The sequence below is a fragment of the Hemiscyllium ocellatum genome, chromosome 3 (assembly GCF_020745735.1).
Source record: "Hemiscyllium ocellatum isolate sHemOce1 chromosome 3, sHemOce1.pat.X.cur, whole genome shotgun sequence".
Taxonomy (NCBI): domain Eukaryota; kingdom Metazoa; phylum Chordata; class Chondrichthyes; order Orectolobiformes; family Hemiscylliidae; genus Hemiscyllium; species Hemiscyllium ocellatum.
Genome location: NC_083403.1, coordinates 142,542,019 through 142,565,406, shown reverse-complemented (window position 1 = coordinate 142,565,406; position 23,388 = coordinate 142,542,019). Strand labels below are relative to the sequence as shown.

The window sequence follows — 23,388 nt, the reverse complement described above, 5'->3', positions numbered from 1 at the left end:
GGTCCTAATTCTGAGACTGCATCCCTGAGTTGTAGAATCCTCAATCAGTGGAAATAGTTTCTTTTATATATGTGGTCTTTTTTCCTGTTTAATGCTGTGAGTTTTGATTCTGATGTTCTAGAGAATAAAGACTAATTTGCATAATCTCATCTCTAATTGAATCCCTGAAGTCCAAGTGACATTCTTGTAAAGGCTACTTGTAAAGCTGTTCTTTCAAGACCAATATATCTCTGCGGCAAGGTGCCCAGATCTGCGTTCAATACTCCCAAGTGGGGTCTAACGAAGGTTTTATATAACGACTTCCTTGTACTTGGCCTCTAGATATAAAAGCCTGCATTCCATTTGCTTTCTTGATTTTTATTTTCTGCATTTGTTTGACATTTTAACTATCTATGCACCTGGGTCCCAATTTTTAGGCATCCACATTATTTAATTTCATCTAAAAAGGATGCATCAGGCTACTTTGGTTCAAAATGGATAATCTCTCACTTGCTGCACTTAATTACATTGAAACTCATCTGCCACAGTTTTGCCCATTCACCTCGTCTGTCAATATGCATTTGTAATGTTATGCTCTCATCTACATTGTTTGCAATGCTGTGTAACTTGTCCTGAAGAAGGGTTACACCCAAAACGTTGACTTCTCCACCTCCTGATGCTGCCTGGCTTGCTGTGTTCTTCGCACCTTTTGCTTGTCTACCTTTTTGGTTCCAGCAACTGGAGTTATTTTTTGTCTCTAACCTTGTCAGCAAATTTGGACATAACTTGGATAATGGCTTATAGGGTTTGTTAATAAATGAGTGATTGAGATAGATTGGATCCTTTTCGGACACTGTTGGTCATGTTTTCCAATTTGAGTACCTACCCATTAGCTCTACTTTATGTCACCTGTCACTCAACTCTTTTCCCAGCTCTGTCATAGTTCCCTTCAATTTTGTGAGCTTCTATCTTAGTCTGTTGTGTGGAACCTTATCAAAAACCTTCTGGAAGTTCATAGAAACAATATGCATAGACACTTCCCTGTCTGCTACCTTTGTCAACTCAGAAAAAAATCGGTGACCTATGTTTCATGAATCTGTGCTGAATTTCTCCCAGGTTGACTCAAACATTGAGGACAAGGCAACTGAACACCACCTTAATTAGACTCCAACAGTTTACCCACCATAGATGTTAGCCTAACTAGTCTGTAACTCCCTGGCTTTCCTTTTTTTCCCCTTAAGTGGAGCGATTATGTAACTTTCTAATCCTGGATCTAGGGAATTCTGATTTTTTTTTTCCCCCTTTTGGCATCCACCAGATGCTCCTACACTACCTTTTTTTTTAAACACGTTCAAGTAGAAACCCACATGTACCAAGGATTTGTCACTTTTTAAAAAAATAAATCCATTAATTAATTTATTTTAATGTTTTACTTGCATTAACTTTATTTGGGCACTGTTTCGATCCATTTTTAATTTCTTTAGAACTTCTGGCAAGCTATCCTTTCTACTATATGTACTGTGACAAAGCAATTTATTCAGGATGTCTGCCATTTCCCCAGAGTCGTTGACAGTATCTTTTTTTAGTGGGACAACATTGCTCCTGACCTGTTGCTTTCCCTTTCCGTAACTACATATAAAAATTTTTTACCAAGATTTTGGTATCTTGACAAGTTTCTTTTTATAATCCCTTTTTTTAGCTGCTCTTTTCACTAGCCATTTTGTGCCCCTTTTGTGGTTTTTGTATCTTTCCCATTCAGCTATCTCTTCAATTGTATATTGTACCTTTTTTATTGCTCTTTAACTGTCTATGACTGCTGTTCTGTGAAGTGAAGCTTTTCCTTTTAAACATTCTCCATGATTCTTGTTCAGGCCCATCAGATTTTTGTGGACAGTTTCTTCCTCATCTCATTGAAGTCTGTTTAAAATTGGTTGCTGATTTCATTTTTTCACTTTAAATTATGCATTGAACTCACTTTATTTTTTTTTTGACAGATGTTCAAGCATAATTAGGTTGAATTTAATCTGACTCATTACTCATTAAATCTAAAATTGCTTGTCCCTTTGCATCTAGGACACATTTGCTGTATGAAATGCTGGGCATACTCAAGAAATTCATAACCTTTCTGAAAGGTGCTTTTAACTGCACTCTCCACTTATCCTACCACTTTCAATGATTTGAGCACTGACAGCCAGGTTCTTTCTGCTCTTTTAATCCCTTTTAGACTTGTACTCTTTTATGTTGTCTTTCCAAAACCAAAATGCATGACCCCTCACTTGTCTGTATTTGATCTCATGCAACCAGTCCAGCCATTCCACCAACTTGTCAATGTTCTTTTTGGAGTTCCACATTATTTACAATCCTTCCAAGTTTTTAGTGTTATCTGCAAACTTTTGAAGTTGTTCACTGCTTACCAAGATCCTGATAATTCCTGCATATCAAGAAAAGCAAATGTCCCAATACTGACCTGGGAAGTTTGACTGACAAACTTTCCTTCAATCCAAAGAATATTCATTCATGATTGCTGTGTTTCCTATCACATCATCCAATTTTGATTCCATTCTATCTATAAGCTGTTGAAAAGATGTATATGCTACAGTGTATTGCTGGGGACTTTTGTAGCTGTTTTTGGGATGTAAAGAGTACAAGGTCATTATGTGTTGGCCAACTAATTACACTTGGAAAGGAGATAGTGAGCTGCTGCAGTTCTTGTCCCAATCAAAAATTTGGAACATTTTTCTGATCAGTTTTTTTTTGTGTGAATGAATGCATCTTGAATTTGAGGCTCCAATTATCAGTGTGTGTTGAAAACTTGCTGTTGGTAGTGTATTTAGGCACTTGCTACCCTTCTCTTCCCAGATGATGGAAGTTTGTGTTTGGAAGATGGCTTGGAAAAATGCTATATTCCATATTGTAAATGTTGCATGCGACTGCCACTGCATATTTACAGATGGATTGAGTTAATACTTGATGTTGATCATGCAAGTTTTGTTTTAAAATGTTGAACTGTTTCTCATTTAATGTAGGTTGGTTTCTCACTTAGATGTTCATTGTCTTGCTTGGTGCAGATGTTGCTTGTTACTAACCTGCCCATGCCTGCATGTTTATTCCGGCTTTGTTGTACACAGGTATTGATTCAGTATATGAATCAAAATGTTTCTCAGAACTGACTGTTAAACATTCCTACTTCTGACCTTTTTTTTCTTAGAGGGGCATTATTGAAATAACTGAAGCTGAGGTGACTAATAACCACCTTTATTTTTAAGTGTCAAAAACAGAAATTGCAGGAAAGGCTCAGCAGATCTGGCAGGATCTGTGGAGCGAAATTGGTAAATGTTTCTGGTTCAGTGACGCTTTCTCACAACTGATGGTAGGTACTGTTTTTGTATGGAAGATCTTGAGGAGGGGAGAAAGGGGTGAGCTGCATTTAAGGAGTAAATGTTAAAGCCCAAAGAGGCGAACAGATGGTGATACAAGGGAGTAGATAAGCATCAGCCTGGAAGAATGAATAGCTCTTAGTGGGTGATTAGTAGTTAATGGGGAGTGTTGCTGAGCAGAGACCTTGGAGTGCAGGTTCATAGCTCCTTGAAAGTGGAGTTGCAGGTAGGTAGAATAGTGAAGGTGTTTGGTATGCTTTCCTTTATTGGTCAGAGTATTGAGTATAGGAGTTGGGAGGTCATGTTGCGGCTGTACAGGATATTGGTTAGGCCACTGTTGGAATATTGCGTGCACTTCTGGTCTCCTTTCTACTGGAAAGATGTTGTGAAACTTGAAAGGGTTCAGAAAAGATTTACCAGGATGTTGCCAGGGTTGGAGGATTTGAGCTATAGGGAGAGGCTTAACAGGCTGGGGCTGTTTTCCCTGGAGTGTCGGAGGTTGAGAGGTGACCTTATAGAAGTTTGCAAATTTTGAGGGGCATGGATAGGATAAATAGATGAAGTCTTTTTCCCTGGGGTCAGGGAGTCCAGAACTGGAGGGCATAAGTTTAGGGTGAGAGGGGAAAGATATAAAAGAGACTCAAGGGGCAACTTTTTCATGCAGAGGGTGGTACATGTATGGAATGAGCTGCCAGAGGATGTGGTGGAGGCTGGTACAATTGCAGCATTTAAGAGGCATTTGGATGGGTATATGAATAGGAAGGGTTTGGAGAGACATGGGCCGGATGCTGTTCAGGTGGGACTAGATTGGGTTGGGATATCTGGTTGGACCGAAGGGTCTGTTTCCATGCTGTACATCTCTATGACTCTATAATAGCAGATGATGTGATAACAATTTGTGTATGGGCATTGGGGTAAGGACTTGGGAGAAGGTGCCTCAACCCCTGAAAATCGTTGAATTCAATGTTGGGTCCAGAAGACTATAGGTACCAAGCAGAGAATGAAGGTGCTGCTCATCTACTAAAGTTATACTGGAGGACAGCAGCAAGCCTGACCCAGGCATGTTGGCCAGGGATCACTCCAGTATGTTGAATTTTAAGTGTGACTACAACCAATATGCAGGTCTTTGCTTGTTTCCTGGAGACTGTATTTCTTCTGGAGCTGTCACGTCTTGTTTCAAGTGGTGTTTAATGTACTGATCTGTAAAATATCAATGTCTAGCCTTTTCAGTATAATTAGTAAGGAGCAGTGAGTGCAGGTAATATCCTGTTACTATAATTTCACACATTCAAAATATAGTCACAATGACTATTGGAAGCATTTGGAATAGAATACGTGCAGTTTTTGCACCTGTAGTGTCTCCAGAAAAAAATTCCAAATCTTATTTTACCTTTTCTGTTCCTCATCGGAAAGCAAATTTTGAGGAAACATTTGGAAAAATAGTTTTGATCTTGAATCTGAAACACAACTGGAGCAGTTGCCTCATGTAACCTGTTGCTGACCCAATAATTCACCATGTTAATCTCCACTGTACATTATTTCAATTTGACTGAGTGAGGAGGAATGAAATGGCTCGCCTTTTCAACGTCCTCAAGGTAGCCACAAAGTTGATACAACTTTTTTGTTTTGTGGCCTGAAGTTATTAGCTCACTTCTGTTGAAATGTAGTTGAAGTGCAACAGAAATGAAATAAGGAGCCAGTTGCAAGGTTTCTTCCTGTGAAAAGAACAGTTTTAAAATTTGCTAATCCTGAGGAAAATAAAGATGTGACATGAAATGCATGCATACAAATACGAAGTTTGTGTCTTTAAGATGAGAAGGAAATAAAAGAATATGCACTTTCCTCTTTAGTATCTGGAAATGTAAGGTGTTAATTTGAGACTGCCATCCCATTTCCCCTCTCAGTCGAAGCAAAATGCTCAGACACAGTATGGTTTAACCTCCTTCATTTTTATTCCAGGCTCTGGAGGGAGCGAGAACAATCGCTCGTGCATAGACATGTTTTCATGGTCTTCTCTAAAACTATATAGTTCAGAGAAACTGGAGTTCATCCTACAGGGAGGAGCATCTAGATAAAGCAACATACATACTGATTGTAATGGTCACCCAATCAATCAGTGAATGTAAAGATTAAGCCATCTGCTGTTACACATTGAATAACTGACTTCACATAATGAATACTTTTCACCTTGTTAAACTGACTTCCCATGCTGAATGCTTCCAATATTGTTAAATGGCTCTACATAATGCTTTTCCACTTTGCCTCCAGCACACCATTGTTAACTGCAAGTTTTTGAGTCTTGCTCAGCTGAACCTCTTGTTTCACAAAACTCAGAACTTGGCTCTTTCCCTGCCTGTTTATACTCTATTTGGACATTCTCAAGACAACGTTTGATGATTAGTAATTTGCATCAGTAGCATCCATGAATATTGCAGATATCCACCAGACACAATTCCTAACTTCTCCTTTGTTAGCATTCTGAAGACCTCATTCCTCTAGGACACCTTGGTCCAGTTCAGTCCTTTAAACACCACCTTACACCCATGTAGCACATTTCCATGCAACCACAGTGTAATGCTTGCCTGTTTACCTCCTCCTTTCTCACTGCCCAAGGCCCCAGATCCACCTTCCAGCTGAAGCAATGATTTGTCTGCACTTATAGCAAATTAAATTGAATTCATTGCTGTTCACCATATGATTTATTCTACATTTGAGAAGGCAGATCACTGACTAGTGAACTTTTTCAGCCACTTGTCTTTACAAATGAGCTCGAGCTTTAGGTTGCCTATCACTTCAACATGCCACCATGTTCCAATGCCAGCATTTGTTTCTGGTCTGCTGTGCCTCAGTGGAGTACTTCAGTGTAAGCTAGAAGAATAATGTTGCTGCCTCTTCTGCTTGGTTCATTTTTTTTTTGAATCCTAAATTTAATAAGTTCTCTGCTTCATCTCCAGACTTTCTTTCGTATACCCTTTGCTGGTATTTTTCTAACGTTTAATTGCACTTTCTATATTTGTTCAGAATTTCTGCTGTTTTGAGGCAACCAACAGCCGTAAGCCTAATTCCCCCCCCCCCCCCCCCCCCCCCCCCCGTTGTCCAATCCAGGGTCATCTAGACTGGTCGATCCTGCTCTTTACCATATTATGGGAGTATGTTGGCTCTGCACTCGTTGCCCCTTTTCTTTTTGAATGTCTGACTATTGAGTGAAATTTTCTGTAAAGCTGCTCCCATTCACTCTTCCATTCGCTGTGGTCATTATTGCTGAAATTCTCCCTCACTGATGGTCACAGCTGTACAAATAGACCTTTTTGGTCCAACTCATCTGTGCCGAACAGATGTCTTCAATTAATCTAGACCCATTTGGTCCATGCCCCTCTAAACCCTTCCTATTCTTGTATCCATCCAGATGCCTTTTAAATGTAATTGTACCAGCCTTAACACTTTTTCTCTGGCAGCTCATTCCATACACTCACCACCTTCTATGTGCAAAGGTTGCCTCATAGGTCCTCTTTTTAAACCCATGTATTCTAGTTTTGGACGGTGCTGCCTGATGGAAAAGAACTTGACTGTTTGCTCTATCCATGCCCTTCATGACCTTAAACCTCTATAAGGTAACCTCTTACACTCACATGCCTGGCTTTGTTGCTGACATTAAATCCAGCGCAGGCCCCTGTCTTGTTGGACTTCCTCTGTGTTGCCCAGGAGAAAGGAGGACTGGAGATCTGAGTTGAGAGTGTGGTGCTGGAAAAGCACAGCAGGTCAGGTAGTACCTGAGGAGCAGGAGAATTGACGCTTCGGCATATTCCTTTCATCAGGAATGCTGATAAAGGGTTTGTGCCTAAACTTCGATTCTCCTGCTCCTCGGATGCTACCTGACCTCCTGCATCTTAGGATGCCCATGGAAGCATGTTAAGCACTCTGCCCCATAAGCGTTTCACTCTGCTTGTCCCAATTAATATTGAAGAGGTTGAAATCCCTTACTATTATTACCCTGTTATGTTTTCACTTGGGTTTTGCCTACATAGGTTTTTCTACATAGGCAGCAAAGTGAGTGCCCATCCCTTTAAAAATATTTTTAAAAAATTCTACTCGTATGGCTTCACTTAGAGGAACTTTTCCGTCCTCCCTGCAGTAATTGACTCCTTGATCAAAAGTGTGACATCATCACCAATTTCAGTTTAACTCTTATTTTTCTGAGTGTTTTCAAGACTATACGTTATGGGCCTCTCCATTTTGCTGAGGTTTGGGCTACTGTATTGAACAGACCTAAAGCTCTGGGAGCTGTGGTCTTTAGTAATCACCATTTTTCTAAATATATGTTCTAATCCTGTAGAAACTCAGCAATTGCATACTTGGGAGTATCCAGCAAATATAGGTTACTACTTGATAAGTATTTCGCTGTAGAGCTCAGAGGGGAAAATGCTTAGTTCTCCTGCACTTAGACTGGTCATCTATCAACAATCACTGTGATTAATAAGTGCTTCCTTTTTGTCTTGTCTCTTGGCTTGTCATCTACCTTTTCACACCAAAATAAAACTTCTCTCATGAGAGTTGAGAGAGAGCACCTTTTTTTTTTGAGCTATCATGTCCTTTTCCCACTTAAACAAGAGTATCTTAATGAACTTTTTGAGGGAGAGACAAAAATTTTTGTTTTTCTCTCTCATTCCAGGACTGGGGGGGTGGGTGGGCTGTACAGTGGAACTCAATATGTTAGTGAAATTGAGTAGTTCAATCAGCACATCTACATGAATTTGCCGTGTAGAGGTTTCTGTGTTTGAGTTCTCCAATGAGTTGTGCTGCTTGTCGTTTTCTCAAGGCAAGCGAAGTCTACACAATTCAAAGGAGCATAATCTCATATACAGCCTTACTAACTAGTTACACTTTCAACCAAAATTCAGATGTTTTGTGCTGTGCTATAATCCTAACTTTATTGCCTAAACCAAAACTCTGTCAGCAATGGTCACTGCTGAAAAGTTGGTTTTAGTTAATTGGTGATGGGGAAATCCATTGTCATTGCATCTGATGAATGTTTTTCTTTTCCCTCCTAGCTCCTTTGAAACCATCTGAAACTCTTTTTGAGCTTGGATTTGAAAAAATAGGGAAGAAACAAAACAAAGAACAAGTTCCTCCAACATCAGCTCCTGAGAACCAACAGCTGAGATCTTTCTCTGGAGGAAAGATGGTCAAGAAATCCTCTGGTGATACAGGATTGAAGCACAAGCGGTTTCCTTCTTTGGAGACTGCTGTTAAAGCTGTACGTGTAAAATATCTTTCATTTTTCTGTTCAATTTTTATAGCTTTTAATTTGCTTGCTGCATGAAATGTTAACTTTTTATTCATAATTGATGTTTAAGGAAATCTTGTTTTCATGGAAATTTACTATTTCCAACTTAATTTCTTGACCAAAAGTTACATTTTATGGACTTTTGGCATTCCCACATTCAAACCAATAATTTTTAATCAATATTTAGATGTTAGTTTTTGGACATTCAGTCTCATTGCACCCTAATCTCTGAACCATGCTATGCTTATATTGTGCCAGAGAACTAATGGTTTGTGGTTTTTATCTGGTAAGCTGAAAAGTGAGTTTGGAATCATTGAAATTAGACACCTTGATTTCCCCCAACATTTTAATTTGGTTTTGAAGAGCTAAGACTCTGCTGAGACTGAGTTTATCTTCTTTTATTTGAACCTGCCTCTAGTGGGGAAAAAAAAATCTAATGTAAGAATTGTCCAGTGTTACTTGATTATATAAACTGCAGTTGTTACCAAGTAGTCTCCATTTTCTCCACAGCTTGATTTGAAAGAACTTCAGGAGCAGCTGGATAAAAGCCAGAATTTGTTTCCTGGAAATCCATCTGTCTGGGTGAAGGATTTGGCTGGATACTTGAATTATAAGCTACAAGCACCAGACACAGACCCTACTCTCAGTCAATATTCATTTGGTCAGTTGGATTTTGACATCACTGTTGTTTGTATTTAGTATTTTGTTAATCCCTTTATTTGAGAATTTGCATATTACAGTCAAAAGCTACATAATGTGTGCACTGTGGTCTTCATCTCTTTATTTGGAAGTGAGGGCTTTTAAAAACTCTAATTTAAGGAGTTAAAGACAAGTTTATTAATAATTTAATAACAAGCTCCTGTTTGGACTGATGGTCTGTTCTGCTATAACGTGTGTTTCTTCGATGCAACTTAGCTTTAATGAGATTGAAGAATTTAGACCATTATTTAGAGAATGTGAACATTCCTTGCCTGTTGGCTATAGCATGATTCTGGCCCCTTTTAGTTTAAATGATTAAGCTATTGCATGGTTTTTCCATAAGAACATAACTATAGTGTTACGTCAGAACCAGCTATTTTGTCCTTTTGGCTTTGGGTAAATAAGTTGCAAATGAGTCTGAATCCAATCTGATTCATTTTGCAGTGCAAGACACTCTTCTGGTTTTGAAATGGGATTTTATCAGCCAGTGTCTTGCTTATAAGATAGGAATGGGCATGAGAGCTAAGGGACTTATTGTTCATAAAAGCCAAGTCTGTTCCATAGTTGCAGTAACTATCACAAAGCGATTTTATTTTGTTTTAAAAAATAATTTTGTATGAAGGATTTCTACATTACTTGGTAACTTTTTTTTGACTGACTTGTTAGTTTTTTTTAATTCATGCAAGGTGCCTAGCAACACATGCAGAGTCAAAAACAGAAGTTAGTGGGAAAACTCAGGCCTATCAGCATTTGGAGAGAAATCTGTTAATGTTTCAGGTCCAGTGATCTGTCTTCGGGACGTGCAAAAATGAAACTCATTCATTTTCCACATTATGCTCCACCTTCTACAGTTGACTCTTTCACGTGAGGTTCAAAAGGGACAAATTCAAGAATAAGTTCTGAATAAGAGTCATATTTAACTCTTTCTCTACACAGAAGCTGGAATTCTTGCTGAGTTCCTCCAGCAATCTTTAAAAAAGATATGTGGAGTAACAGAATAGTGGCATATGATTTCTTGAAGCTTGGTCTTTGTATTCCCCATTTGTTGTGTGCTTTTTTTTATCCCCCCTCTGTGGATTGCTTATTTGCTCTAGTTTGTGAACTTCAGGCATTGAGGTTTGAGATTTCGACTTGTGTGATTTTATTAAATAACTGATTTGCTGTTTTCCAGTCCTATTTATTGTGTAAGCATCTGTCGTCTTCACTGACTTAGTTGAGACTTGATTGTCCCATTCCAATATGAGCACTGCTTTCTTTTTGAAGCTTGTTAATTTTGAATTTGTGCTTTTAGTTTTGAGTTTCATGTGATTTGAGTCAACTGCAGCAGGTAGAGTTCATTTATGAAAGATTCTTATTGTGTTGAAAGCCAAGGCAGATGTGCCTATTTTAGGTAGAGGGAACAGAATGTCAGGGTCTAAGTTGGGAAGTTGCTGAATGCTGCTTCCCCAATGGTAGTTCTCTCTGCGCCTATCAATAACAAAATGGGAAAGAACTGTGATTGATTAATACCCTTGATTTAAGGAGTAGTTCCTTCTCATTTCTTTCACTTTGTCCCACAAAATGCATCTTGTTCTAGTTGCCCCCATGGTTGAATTTTTCCTGGTGATTTCATTTTCTTTTGGAAGTGGTATTTATCTGCTACTGTTTTATAAATTTTTTTTAGTTCTAGAAAAATAAATGTAACACAATATTGACACTGACAAATTTTATTTCTTCTTGGCATAATGTATGTGTCTGGTTTTAAACAATATACAAGTATAAGCTACTTGTCCATAGGTTTGGGGGACTAGTGGAAAAACCTGTCAATTTGCTGACTTTTTGAGCAAGTTGTATTGATATTGAATATAGTCCCATACGTACTGGGAACTCTGATATTTCTTAGTGTTCTTCATATTTGATAAGCTGAAGGATATTGATCCTGTCCTGATTTTATGACCGAATGATCAAAGGCTAAAATGATTAAACATCGTTGTGATCCTAAAACACAAACTTTTGTGTATTCCTGGTGGTGTTGCATGATGTCTGGTAGTCTTGGTTCACTGTAATTGTTGAACAAGTCAGTTTTTGGAAGAACAATTTTGAATGTTTGCAGGGATTAATTTTAAAAATTTTTTTTTATAGACTATCCATACAGTCTTGCTAACAAAGAACTTCGGAATGTTATCAAATCTCTTTTGGGAAAAACATCAGACCATTTGGAGCACTTTTTCGACCATTGTATCTATACTATGTTGCGTGAACAAGATAAGGCTGCAGGTAATAAGAACCATTTTTTTAAACTTATAGTTTTAGAGACGCCGTGAATGAAAATTCTTTTGGTATTTGCTGTGTAGTGGAATTCAAGTTTTTTTTTAAAATAAGACCTCACTTAACACCAACTTTGATAAAAGGTCAAAGAACCAAATACAGTGGAAACTTTATTATCTGAACGAGATGGGCGGGCATTATCTTTCGTTCAAATAATCGACTATTCAGAAAATTGATTTTTTTAAAACTCCGAGCCCCAGAGGAAAGGCATTTAAAGTCTGCCTGTTCAGGAGAGTAGTAGCAGCAGCACAGCGCGTGAGCCCTTGCCTCCCGCGCCCCCCAACCTGGTTTAACTCCACCCTCTCCCTGAACTGGTTCTCTTTCTTGCCCCCCGTCTCCGGGGCAGCCGGACTGCGTACCAACAACAAGACTGCTGCTGCTGCTGCTGCTGCTGTCTTTGTGGGGTAAGTATCCAAATAGCACGTGCACTTATACCTTTTTACTGCAACTCTTTGACAGGTTCCAGGGTTGCCCTGTACAGAACAATGTTGGAGAGCAGGGCGAGGTGAGGTTAGGGTACACCCCTCTGTAGGGAAAGTATGGGGAGGGAGGTCAGTCATTTGGAGGCGGTGACTGTTTAATCACTGGAAACACGTCTTTGATGTAATGTTTCCATCGGGACCTCGATCTCCTTCAGATAACCCGATTTTCGGATAATTCGTATTCTAATAATCGCGGATCCCCTGTAGTTTCTTGTGAACTGTGGTCTTAATATAGTAAACAACTTTTGAGTTGCTCTTACAATTTGGGTGACTTTTTATGTATATCAATTTTGAAAAATAAAATCTTCAGTCATGTTTCACTGTTATTTCATGTGAAGCCACAAGAGAGATCCTTGACTATAGGCTTGAACAGCTGTCAAAGTGGAAGTATTGGTTTTTAAATTCCTTGCTCATTTGAACTAAAATATGCTATCTCTCAGACAATCCATTTCAAAGTACTTAACAATTTTTCAATTGTACTTTTTCTTTTGGCATTCTATAATGGGATGATTTAAGGCTAGTAATTATTCCTAATTGCTAGTTGCTTGAAGTTGGAGACGCCACCTGGAACAGATATAGTAAATATCGTGAAAATGTTTCTGTGGACTCAGGGTCCCAGGATCTTGATGCATCAATAATGAAGCTAAAATAACCATTTCCTTGAGATGGTATGTGGTTTGGAGGAGGATATGGGAATAGTTGAAGCTAATCTGGTTTGCTGAATAAATTTTGGTGATTTGCTCCTGTTCATCCCTTAGGTACTGCAGACAGATGGGAACTAAAAACCAGAAAAGGAGGAAATTTAATGCTTGAGATGCTGATCAATCAGATTAGTTTGGTTTGCCTGTCTGCTGCCTAGTTTCTCCTGGTATAGTTGTAGTTGCTACTCGTGCATGTGGTAGAAGGTGCACTATCATTTTCCTGGCTTATGCAGATGGTCCGAAGCTTTAGTCAGTTGGGTGAAGGAATGTCTACTGTGAAATGCCCAACCTCGCAAATAGTTTTGTAGCCAATGCACTAGTCGACATGACTCTGTGGAATTTTCATTTATGATTACCTTTAATTTTAAGTAGCATTATTCAGTGTTATTTGAAGAAGTTTGCCTGGTGCCTGTATAGTACAAAAGTTTACTTGCTGTTGTTTAACTTTTTTTTTTCTAGATGCTTCCAGGTCTTGCTGCTTTTGGATTAATTTGTTATCCAATAACTTCAAAATTATCTGAATGCTTCTTGGTTAAGTGAGCGGATTAACTTAACTGTGTATAATGAAAGGAAAGTCATTCTTGATGAAGCAGCTGAAGGTAGTTGGAATTGTGATGCTACTAACCTGAGCAATTCCTGCTGAGATAATCTGACCTCTGGAAAAATGATTCCCAGTGACTTTAGCTTTACTGGAATGCTTGATGCAAAACCTAATGAGATGCTGTAATGAATCAAAAGGCAATTACTTTCATGTCCATCTTTTGAACCAAGATTGAACTGTGCCTCTGCCTCTCCCCTGACCCAAGTGTCAATAAGCAGGCAATGAGTGCACTGCTTGATGGCAGCATTGCCAAATCCTTAGGCTGATAACTTGACAATCTGTTTACTTACTGTTATGTGACAAAACATTAACGTTGGACATCTGTTTCAGACTGGAAGGATGTGCCATGGTATCTTCCAGAGATTGGTGTTGGTACTGTTGCTCTTGAAGACATTAGTGATCTTGATAAATGATTTGTAGGTCATTTAAAAAGCTTGCAAATTGAATGAGAACTGGATCGTGCTGAACAAATTGTAAGCTTTGTTGAGGTTATTGAAATGAGCAAACATGTAGCAAGTTAATAACACTTTTTTTTTCCCCCTACCAAGCTATAAGACAGTATAAATTTGAATGGTACAGTTTTTAAATATGGTGTTGTTACGATATGTAGTGAACACTCATGCTTAATTTTAAACCAGCAACATGATTTATCCTGTGCAGTAATCTGAAAATTCGAGAGGCCAAGAAATATTTAAAGTAAAAATTAACCACTTTTTCTATAACAACAGAATAATTAACTAACAACTAATTTAAAACTCCTTCCTCTAACCTATCATTTACCTCCCTATCTATAATACTAGTCAGATTAAAATCCCCGACTTAAACTCGAATTTTTGGTAAATCTTTTCAAAACCAGCCAGCTGTCGAATCTTCTATTTGGATCTTCCTGTGTCGTCGTCATCTTGTTAGAGATTATGCTTCACAGGCCACGGATCAATAAAAGTACCTTTTTTAAGAGAGCTATTCTCTGGGCAGTCTGCAGATGCCGTTGGCTTGGCAGTTCTCCTCCCAGCTGTTAATTTCCCCAGTCTTATATCCCCAAGGCATTGGATTGTGTCATTGGCTTTTAAAATTTTGAATGTACTAAATTCAAACTTGATTGGAATTTATTATTTTTTAGGGCATAATTTAAACTGGCCTAATTTGAATCTGTTTTGTCATCTCCCAGGCAACCAGCTAATCTAGCTTTTGACCATATGTTACATTGTTACCTTATTCAGAACACTTGGTGCTGTGTTAGCTTTTAACTCAAAAACGGTACAGTACACCCACCTCTTCAGTGTAAAAACATGAAGACTAGATATGTACAGTATCTCTGCCCAACCACCTTGAGATGCTTCATTGATTTTCCTTCCATCAGAAATTTGGAAGTGGCAATGTTCATTGTGTAATGTTCAGTTCATTTGCTACACCTTGTGTTGTAAACTGTGGCACTGGAAAAGTGCAACAGGTCAGGCAGCATCTGAGCAGGGGAGTTGACATTTCCTCGGATGCTGCCTGACCTGCTATGCTTTTCCAGTGCCACACTTTTCGACTCAGTTCACCAGTATCTGTAGTCCTCCCCTTTTCTCCCATATCTCAGGTACTGAAACAGTCCATGTTCATATTAGGTAAGATTTGGAAAACCATTCAATCTTGCACAAATGACATTTGTCCTACGTAACAAAGACTGCAGTAATCCAAGAATGTAGTTCCTTATGATTAAGTGCTGGCCTTGTCACTGCTGTCATCCCATGAATGAATAATAAATGAATACATCTTTCCAGGCAATGGCCATCTCTTGGAAGTCAAATGGTGATACTGAGATTCTAAGGATTACTTTATTGAGTTCTTATTCCCATTGATTAGAAACTTAACTGGACAAGCCCCAATAAATTGTGTGGCTTTGTAACCATTTCAGACTGAATTTTGTGTAGAGTACTTTGGGCATCTTTTGGGGAGTCTAGTAATTGGAGGCATGTGATGAACCCTTACAGAAGTAGACCATTCAACCCAGTTGAGCCCCCTGTCATTCTGTTAAATCATAGCTGATCTGATCCTCCACTCTTATTGTTGCCTTTCACCAAAACCCTTGATTTCCTTCTTGAATTTAAAATCTTTCTCAGCATTAAATGCATTTAACAGTCTAGCTACAATGGTCCCCGGCAGTAAAGAATGCCACAGATTCACTATCCTGCAAAAAAATTATCTTTTGACTCTGTTTTAAATGGTGCTTTGTTATTGAAATTATACTCTGAGTGTGGATTCTCCCACAGTGGGAGACAACATCTTTGGATTTCAAGTCTCATAAGAATTATGAATATTTTAAAGAAGATTGTGCCTCATCTTAATTCTAATGAATACAGGCTCATCCTCCTCGATCTTTGCCCATTTAAAATACTACTTCAATACCAGTATCAACCTTGAGCCTTCTGAGCTGTCTCTAACCTCCTTTTGAGAAGGGGCCCAAAACTGTTTATGCTACAAAAGCCTTTTTTTTTTATTATTGTACTGGTTGCTCAAATATTCTGGTTGATCAAGAGGTCCACATAATTTTTTTTTTAAAAACTACATAGTTTAAGTGCATTATGCTAGTAATAATGCCATTTTACTTTAAATAAAACTTAACAGCAGACTGCTTTCTCACTTGCACCCTCAGCTGACTACTTGGACCCTGCAGAGATTGTGAGAATATAGTGAACTTCTGGTACTGGAGGTGTACAATCTCACCCACAGCTTCCAACCTCATAATCTGGGAACCCTGCACTGCCCGGTTCTACCTCCTTCCCAAGATCCACAAGCCTGTCCACCCCGGCTGACCCATTGTCTCATCATGATCCTGAACTCATTTCTACTTGCCTCGACACTGTCCTATCTTCCCCTTCCTGGACTCCTCCATCTCCATTAATGACGACTGACTTGATACAGACATTTTTTACAATCCCACCGACTCTTGCAGCGACCTGGATTATACCTCTTCCCACCCTACCTCTTCCAAAAATGCCATCCTGTATTCCCAATCTGATCCCAGGACGACCAGTTCCATCACAGAACACACCAGATGGCCTCCTTCTTTAGAGACTGCAATTTCCCTTCCCACGTGTTTTTTTTTAATCCTAATCAATTGCCTTCCCACCAAATGTTGTCATCTCTTCTCACTTTTTTGGTGCGAGTACATTCACTTTCCTTATCCAAGTAATGTAAATTGTGGCTCCATCCCCGATCTGTGGCACTACACTAGTTGCACATTATCATCCTGGAAAAAACTTCTTCTAAAAATCCAAATGATACTTCTGCTGGTTTTTTTTGCCTTTTATTGATCCTGCTTGTTAACACCCCCAGAAAATTCAAGTAAATTTGTCAGATATGATCTTCCCTTCATGAAGCCATGTTGACTCTGAATGACATATTTCTAAGTAGTACTACTGCGTTTTATTATGGCTCTAACATTTTCCCAATAACAGATGTTAAGCTAACTGGCCTAATAGTTTTATTTGCCATCCATATCATCGGTGGTGAAATACCTGTTTAAAAATAAACTAATTTTGCTTATGGGAACTGGCCTGAAAAGTTGATGACTTGTTCAAAGAACAGACGTTTAGGCACCTGAGACATATTCAAGGACTGGCAGCTGCTCGGATGTTAAGAGGCAATCAAAAAGGAGGCTGCTACCGACTTGTCAAAGAAACTACAGTTTGGACTGGGTTTTGTGCAGAAAGCAGTGTGGCTGGATGGTGTTTTGGTTGCGCTCTAGTTATCTTTATGGAAAGTTCTGAGAAAAGAATCCCAATCTGTAAGACAAGACGATCTACAGTCCTAAATGTCTGAAAACTCAATATCCAAAGTTGACTGAAGGTTTAGCAAACTTTTTTCAAAACTGTTTAAGTTGCAACTTTTTAAAAAATGTTATCTCAACCTTCACTTGCACACAAGAGAATTTACGATCAAAGAAGATTGGGTTTAACTGTAGACAATTAGGTTACCTTGTTGCGCTTCATTCAGCTGAAGTTAGAATATCTCCATCAGGCAATTTTCAGGGTCCTTGCAATACAGCACATTAAAATATCCAGTGTTAGTGAGTATGTCCTGGTGTTGTCATAGAAACAGGGTGTAGGTCCATGAGCAGTCATGTGTGTTGATGTACATTAAGATTTCCACAGTGTGACTCCTGCAATTTTTTTTTTCAGTCGGGATGTCTGATCCTGGCTGAAAAAGCCTGCGCTGACCTGTTGATATCAGGCATGACAAAAGACTGGATGCTCCCGTTCTGTTGAGCTGCTGTTTTTTTTTAATTGCAACTGACTTTTAGTAAGTGGATTTCAGGGAGTTGTCCGTGTAATTTTCATGGTATCCAGGCAAATCCTGTGTATCTGGTTCAAGTCTGACATGACGACATGAAGTTCTGGATTGTTAAACTGGCCATCAAAGCCTAAAATTCCTAGGCAGTTTCAGTATTTGACATTTGAACTTTGAGATCCTGACATGCATTTCACAATTTGCATCCAGTCCTTGATGTAGATTCTGGAAGTTTTAAAATTTCACTGGCTTTGCAACAGCAAACTGCAAATTTAAAGTTGGTACTTGTATATATTCTTTAAGTGATCTGCATTCAATTATTGCATACAAATACACTACAACAGCTAATTTATGGAAAATTTATTGTTTACCAAATTTTTCATCAGTAAAGTTAATGTCTGTGGCTAAAGAAAAGCATAGCTGATGTATCCAATATTTATCAAACACTTTTTTTTTTGTTTCAAATGCAATAAACACTTATTCCTTTTTCAGGCGAGTCCCTACATGGCTACAGAATTTGCATTCAGGCTATGTTGCTAGACAAACCTAAAATTGGAACAACGAATCTTGGAAAGGTAAGCACAAGTTCCACAGTTGCAGCTTTGTTTTGAGACAACAATGTAGGAGCAAGCTTAATGGAGCCTTGAAACTGACAAGACTTATCAGATCTTTTTTCCCCAAAATGTTGACTGTTTTTAAATTAAGAGAACACAATTGGAGTAGTTAATGAATAGGCTTTTGAAGAACATTAAAGCTGTTGCTCACTTTTATTTTGAAATTTAAAAAAATGTCAACATTTGAAAGTTACAGGCTAGGCACGAACATTTTTGATAAATGGGTGTCCTCCCAACAGAAGGATGGCAATTAGTGAGTGTTGAGTTGAAATTTTGTTCTTAACATATGGATGACTTTGGATCTGCAAATAGCACAAGAACACACTGCAAAGCATGTGATTCCTGTTCTGGAAGGTGGTTGACCTCCTCTATGTATAGGGTAAATCTACTGATTGTATGTTATAACTTACTTGCTCGCACAAAAGTTTGTCTGAACGTAAGTGCCTAACCCACAAGAGGACACCTAATATAGTAGGTTTCTTGTTTGAGCAAATAGGATTTTGCGCCATAATCCAAACTGGCAATCTCCTCAAAAGGTGGAACATGCATAAGGGGGCCAAATGGCCACCGACATCTTGTGGGCCTGGGAGTAATGAAATAGTGTGCAGGTTTAGGGCATTGGTAAAACCAGAAGTAGTTTTCTCACCATACTTGTGACAAATAGTAATGCAGCTTGAACTCCTGGGTAAAAGAGTTAAGTTTTTTTTTAATTACAAGACCTAAATTTCTTTTAAATTCTGCTGTTAAGCTTAAGCTCCTTACAGTCCTGTTTGGTGGTTTTCTTTTGGTTTAATGAAAAAGTGGCTTTTAAAATTTTTTTAAATTTTAGTATCTAGAATTGCTGAGATCCCAGTACAATAAACCAAATAAATGCCTCAGCATCATGTGGGCTTTGGGACAAGCTGGGACTGATTTAGCAGAAGGATTGAAAGGTAAGGAATTAATGAACTTGGTGAATAAGCATTTCCAGTTTCCTATATTTCTGTGAATATTATTTGGGTTTCTACACTCTTATAAATGCACATTTTAATGTTCTTGAAAGTAGATGGTGATTTTTAATTGAAACTAGATTCTGTTAGAATCATCTTTTTGTAAAAGGCTTTCTTTTATTCTGTATTTGAAAGACTTTTGATTTAAGTTTTTTATGTTTTGGTTTAGGAAAACTTTGAGATGGTGGGTGGGGTGTGCACTGTCCCTAGTTCTTTTAAAAATGAAGGTGTAAAACTTTGTAAATTTGTAGCAAAGTAGCCCAAAACACTCGACGGTGGAGGAAAAGAACCTGACTTTTTTTTGTGTGTATGCGTGGTAATTTAGTTTGGCCATTAGTGATTTGTTTCAGGAGGAGCAGGAAGTCTGTGGAATATTTGGATTGCTGTTTGGCTGGTGTTGTGATACAGGTCACAAGACAACCCCACCGCCTGAGCCATCCTTTTTTCCCCCAGTATTTTTAAAGCTAGTTCTTTTCCTGCTCTTTTTTTTTCCTCTTCACTCCTGTAGTTTCAGCTTTTCAATTTGTTTCCTTTTTATTTATCCATCCCCATCTTTCTCCTCCTCACCCCCATCCTTCATTCACTTTTTTGAATATAGGTGGTATATTAGCTGTCCACCTATCCCTTGTCACCCCTCCTGTGTCCAGAGAGGATTTGCAGATTTAATGTCAGACACCCTGCTGTTTTTAATGCTCTTTAATAATACACGAGTAACCTGGTGTTTTTCCTCACTTTTTTTTCTACCATCCTTAACTCTCAAAAACATTCATAACATTGTTCTTTCCTCCAATTTTAGTGTGGCTTAACATCATGCTTCCTGTATTGGGTGTCAAATCTCTGTCTGGTTATGCAATTAGTTATTTGGATCGATTGCTAATGTGAGTATATTTTCAGTGTGCAAACCTGTATCAAAATTCACAATGTATGAACCAGCTAAATATCACCCACCTAGAGAAATCATGATTGCACCTGTGAAGAGAAAGATGTTTGACTTGGAGTCCAATCTGATTTCTGTTCAAAACATGTAGTTTTCTTTTGAAGTTGTTTGCTAGTATTTAATATTGCACAGGCAAAAGAAAACAATTGCAATTAGCTCTAACTGTAACTTTTGAAGTATTCAATAATGCAACTATCTGACATAGTTAGTCCAGTGGTTAACATTTGGTTCAAATCTATTATGCCAAATTGTGAAATTGAAGTTAGTAAATTCAACAGCTTGTGTGTGGAATTTGCTGGGTTGTTGAAACTGAACTGGCTGACTACTTCAGAGAGAATTCTGAGCTACCTAAGGATACAGAACAAACAGATGGCTTGCTGTAAGCATTCGCAGAAAGATTAGGAAGAATTAGATGAGACCAACACTGATCTCCTTTTCACACCCAGGAATGCCATACTAATTGTTCCTTTTTTAAAAAAGGAACAATGCAGGAGAGCATAGTTTCTTCATTCCAGAATGATGGTATTTTATAGCTGTGACTTTTTTTTGTTTTTGTTTGCTCCCTTTAATCACATTCCCAGCCTTTTGTAAATAGTGTGTTAATCGTAGGAAGAAGCATCAGTTTTTATAATGCAAAATATAATCTCAAAGACTTAATTGAATATATCCCTTCCCTCCCTTCACTTTTCAGGATGCATTCTAATCTGTCCAAGGGATTTGGAACAATTGGACCAAAAGATTTTTTCCCATTGCTGGACTTTGCTTACATGCCCAACAACTCACTTTCACCCAAGTAAGTTAGAATCGTAATTTGGTACTTATTTATGCAAACTGCAGGTTTCTGAGATCTGTCCTTCAATATTTTGTGATCCATTGATGATACTTTAAATTTATTTCCAACTATGTAACTTGTACCAATGTTAGCAAAATAAGATGAACCTTTTTCTATATAGAAAGCTGTAGTTTGATTTCTGCCTCACTTCAATGACTTCAAAAAGTAGTGTTCCTTTAGATTAGATTGGCTATAGTGTGGAAACAGGCCCATCAGCCCAACCAGTCCAAACTGACCCTCCAAAGAGTAGCCCACCCAGACCCATTTCCCTCTGATAAATTGACACTATGGGGCAATTTAGCATGGCCAATTCACATGATCAGCATATCTTTCCCAGTTGGGAATCAAATCTGGGGCCCTGGTGCTACGAGTCAGCAGTGCTAACCACTGAGCCACTGTACTGCCCCATGCTATATACATGCTATTCAACCCATCCTCGTCCTATTGTGTGAATAAATGCTTGCACCAAAATAAGAACTATGACTTTGTTTTATTAATAATAACTATATACTCAGTAACTGGCTGGTTGAAAATTCTGAGCTATTTTAAGCCTGTTAATGGATAACTACTTGAGATTCTTGTATCTATCCACTATTGAAGACAGCATTTTAGCAAAAGCAAGTTTACAGTTGTGCTTCAGTATTGAAGCTAATCCTATTTTTGGAATCTACACTAAATATTTATATTCTGTTCCTTCTATATTTAAAACAAAAACAACTTCATTTTCTTTTAAAGGTACCAAAGAACTTAAAGTAATTATCAAAAGATAAAATCCCAAGTCTTGAAATAATCATGTTAGTGACAGTTTACAAGTGTATCAGTATCCTTTTAAGATAATGGATGAAAATTGTGAAGAATGTTGTTGTAAACTGGATCTTGTATAGTTCAAAATAGCCTGCTTTGGCTTTGTCAGTGGAACAAGTTATTGGCTTGCAGTAATCTCTATGTAGTTCTTGTGACTTTAGGGAAGCAAGTGAACCTAGTTCCTGAGTTTGCCTGTCAATTTTCTGACTTGCTTTCAGTTTACAGGATCAGTTACGCCATCTTTATCCTCGGCTGAAAGTGTTGGCCTTTGGTGCGAAACCTGATTCTATACTACACACCTACTTTCCCTCTTTCTTATCAAGAGCTACTCCCAACTGTCCTCCAGAGATGAAGAAAGAGGTGAATGATGTTATGTCTCTAAAATAAATTTTTACTGTAATAAAATGTAACATCAAAACCATTTTGAGAATAATTATCCAGTTTTGTTGTGGTCTTTCCCATAAAGCATTCCTAACAGTTAGCATTTACGAGCCCAGCCTTGTCCAGGTTTGCATGATATTTAAGGATTTTGGCTTTTCTTTACAAGGTCAAGTGGACAATGTATTTGAAACTTTAAACATTTCCTGGACTGTAGTTTTTAAAATATACAGTGCTCGAGGGAAAACTTGGTTTGATATTAATATCGGTGTGAAACAAGCTTCCAATCTATCGTGAATATCTTTAACAAACAATCAATGCTTTCAGAATGGGGACATTTGAATTTTTAATGTTTCACAACTCTAAATGTAGCAATTCATTTAGAATACTTTCAAAAAAAAACTAAGAACTGTGTAGGTCAGAAAAAGTGTTTTCGATATAATTCACTAGCTATTAAACCACTATGAAATAATGACTTTTGGGCACAGTCCTTCTTTTTTCCTTTTCACCTTTTGCCCCCTACACACACACAGTCTTTGTTCAAATAGTTGGTGCATGTTGCCTGCTCGGGCTCTAGAAATGCAATTGGGCAAAATTCAAGGTTGAATGGTTGTCCATGCTTTAACTGTAAGATTTCAGCTCTTGGTTGAAATATCAGTTAATGAGCAGGATAAAATTGCCGGCATGCCACAAATTTTATTTAGTATCAACTGTTACTGGGTTTTCTACTTGTGCTAGCTGAAAATTTAACTTAACCCACTACTGATCAGTTTGAAAATGTATTTTTGTGTTCCGATTGTTTTAGGAGCAATAGTAGGCCAGTCATCTCCTTGAGCCTTTCACCATTCGGAGAGATTATGGCTGATTTGTAGCTCAACACTCTAATCCTTTTGGCCCATATCCCTTGATGCCTTTTTTAACTTAGATTTTAAATCTAAGATAAACATTAACCACCGATACAGTATCCCTCCAAGGCTAATACATCCTTATGATGTGGTGCCCATATCTGCTCTGTCCTCCAAATGGCATTTAATCAAGGTTTTGTATAGCTGCACAATTTATCTATTGTACACTAGTTCTCCGACATGATCGCTGGCATTCCAATAGCCATCTTGATTTTTTTTTTCTG

The 23,388-nt window shown here is 38.2% G+C and overlaps 1 protein-coding gene across 1 annotated transcript in view; it reads left to right on the top strand.

The window, feature by feature from the left end:
- Positions 1-23,388, top strand: part of tmem214 (transmembrane protein 214) — a 53,161-nt gene that overhangs the window by 12,030 nt on the left and 17,743 nt on the right. Inside the window, exons 2-9 of the mRNA XM_060854121.1 lie at positions 8,405-8,610; positions 9,151-9,301; positions 11,461-11,595; positions 18,198-18,280; positions 19,149-19,251; positions 20,105-20,186; positions 20,937-21,038; positions 22,100-22,241. Of these exons, the coding sequence (XP_060710104.1) occupies positions 8,405-8,610; positions 9,151-9,301; positions 11,461-11,595; positions 18,198-18,280; positions 19,149-19,251; positions 20,105-20,186; positions 20,937-21,038; positions 22,100-22,241 (1,004 nt within the window). The remainder of the gene's footprint in view (positions 1-8,404; positions 8,611-9,150; positions 9,302-11,460; positions 11,596-18,197; positions 18,281-19,148; positions 19,252-20,104; positions 20,187-20,936; positions 21,039-22,099; positions 22,242-23,388) is intronic.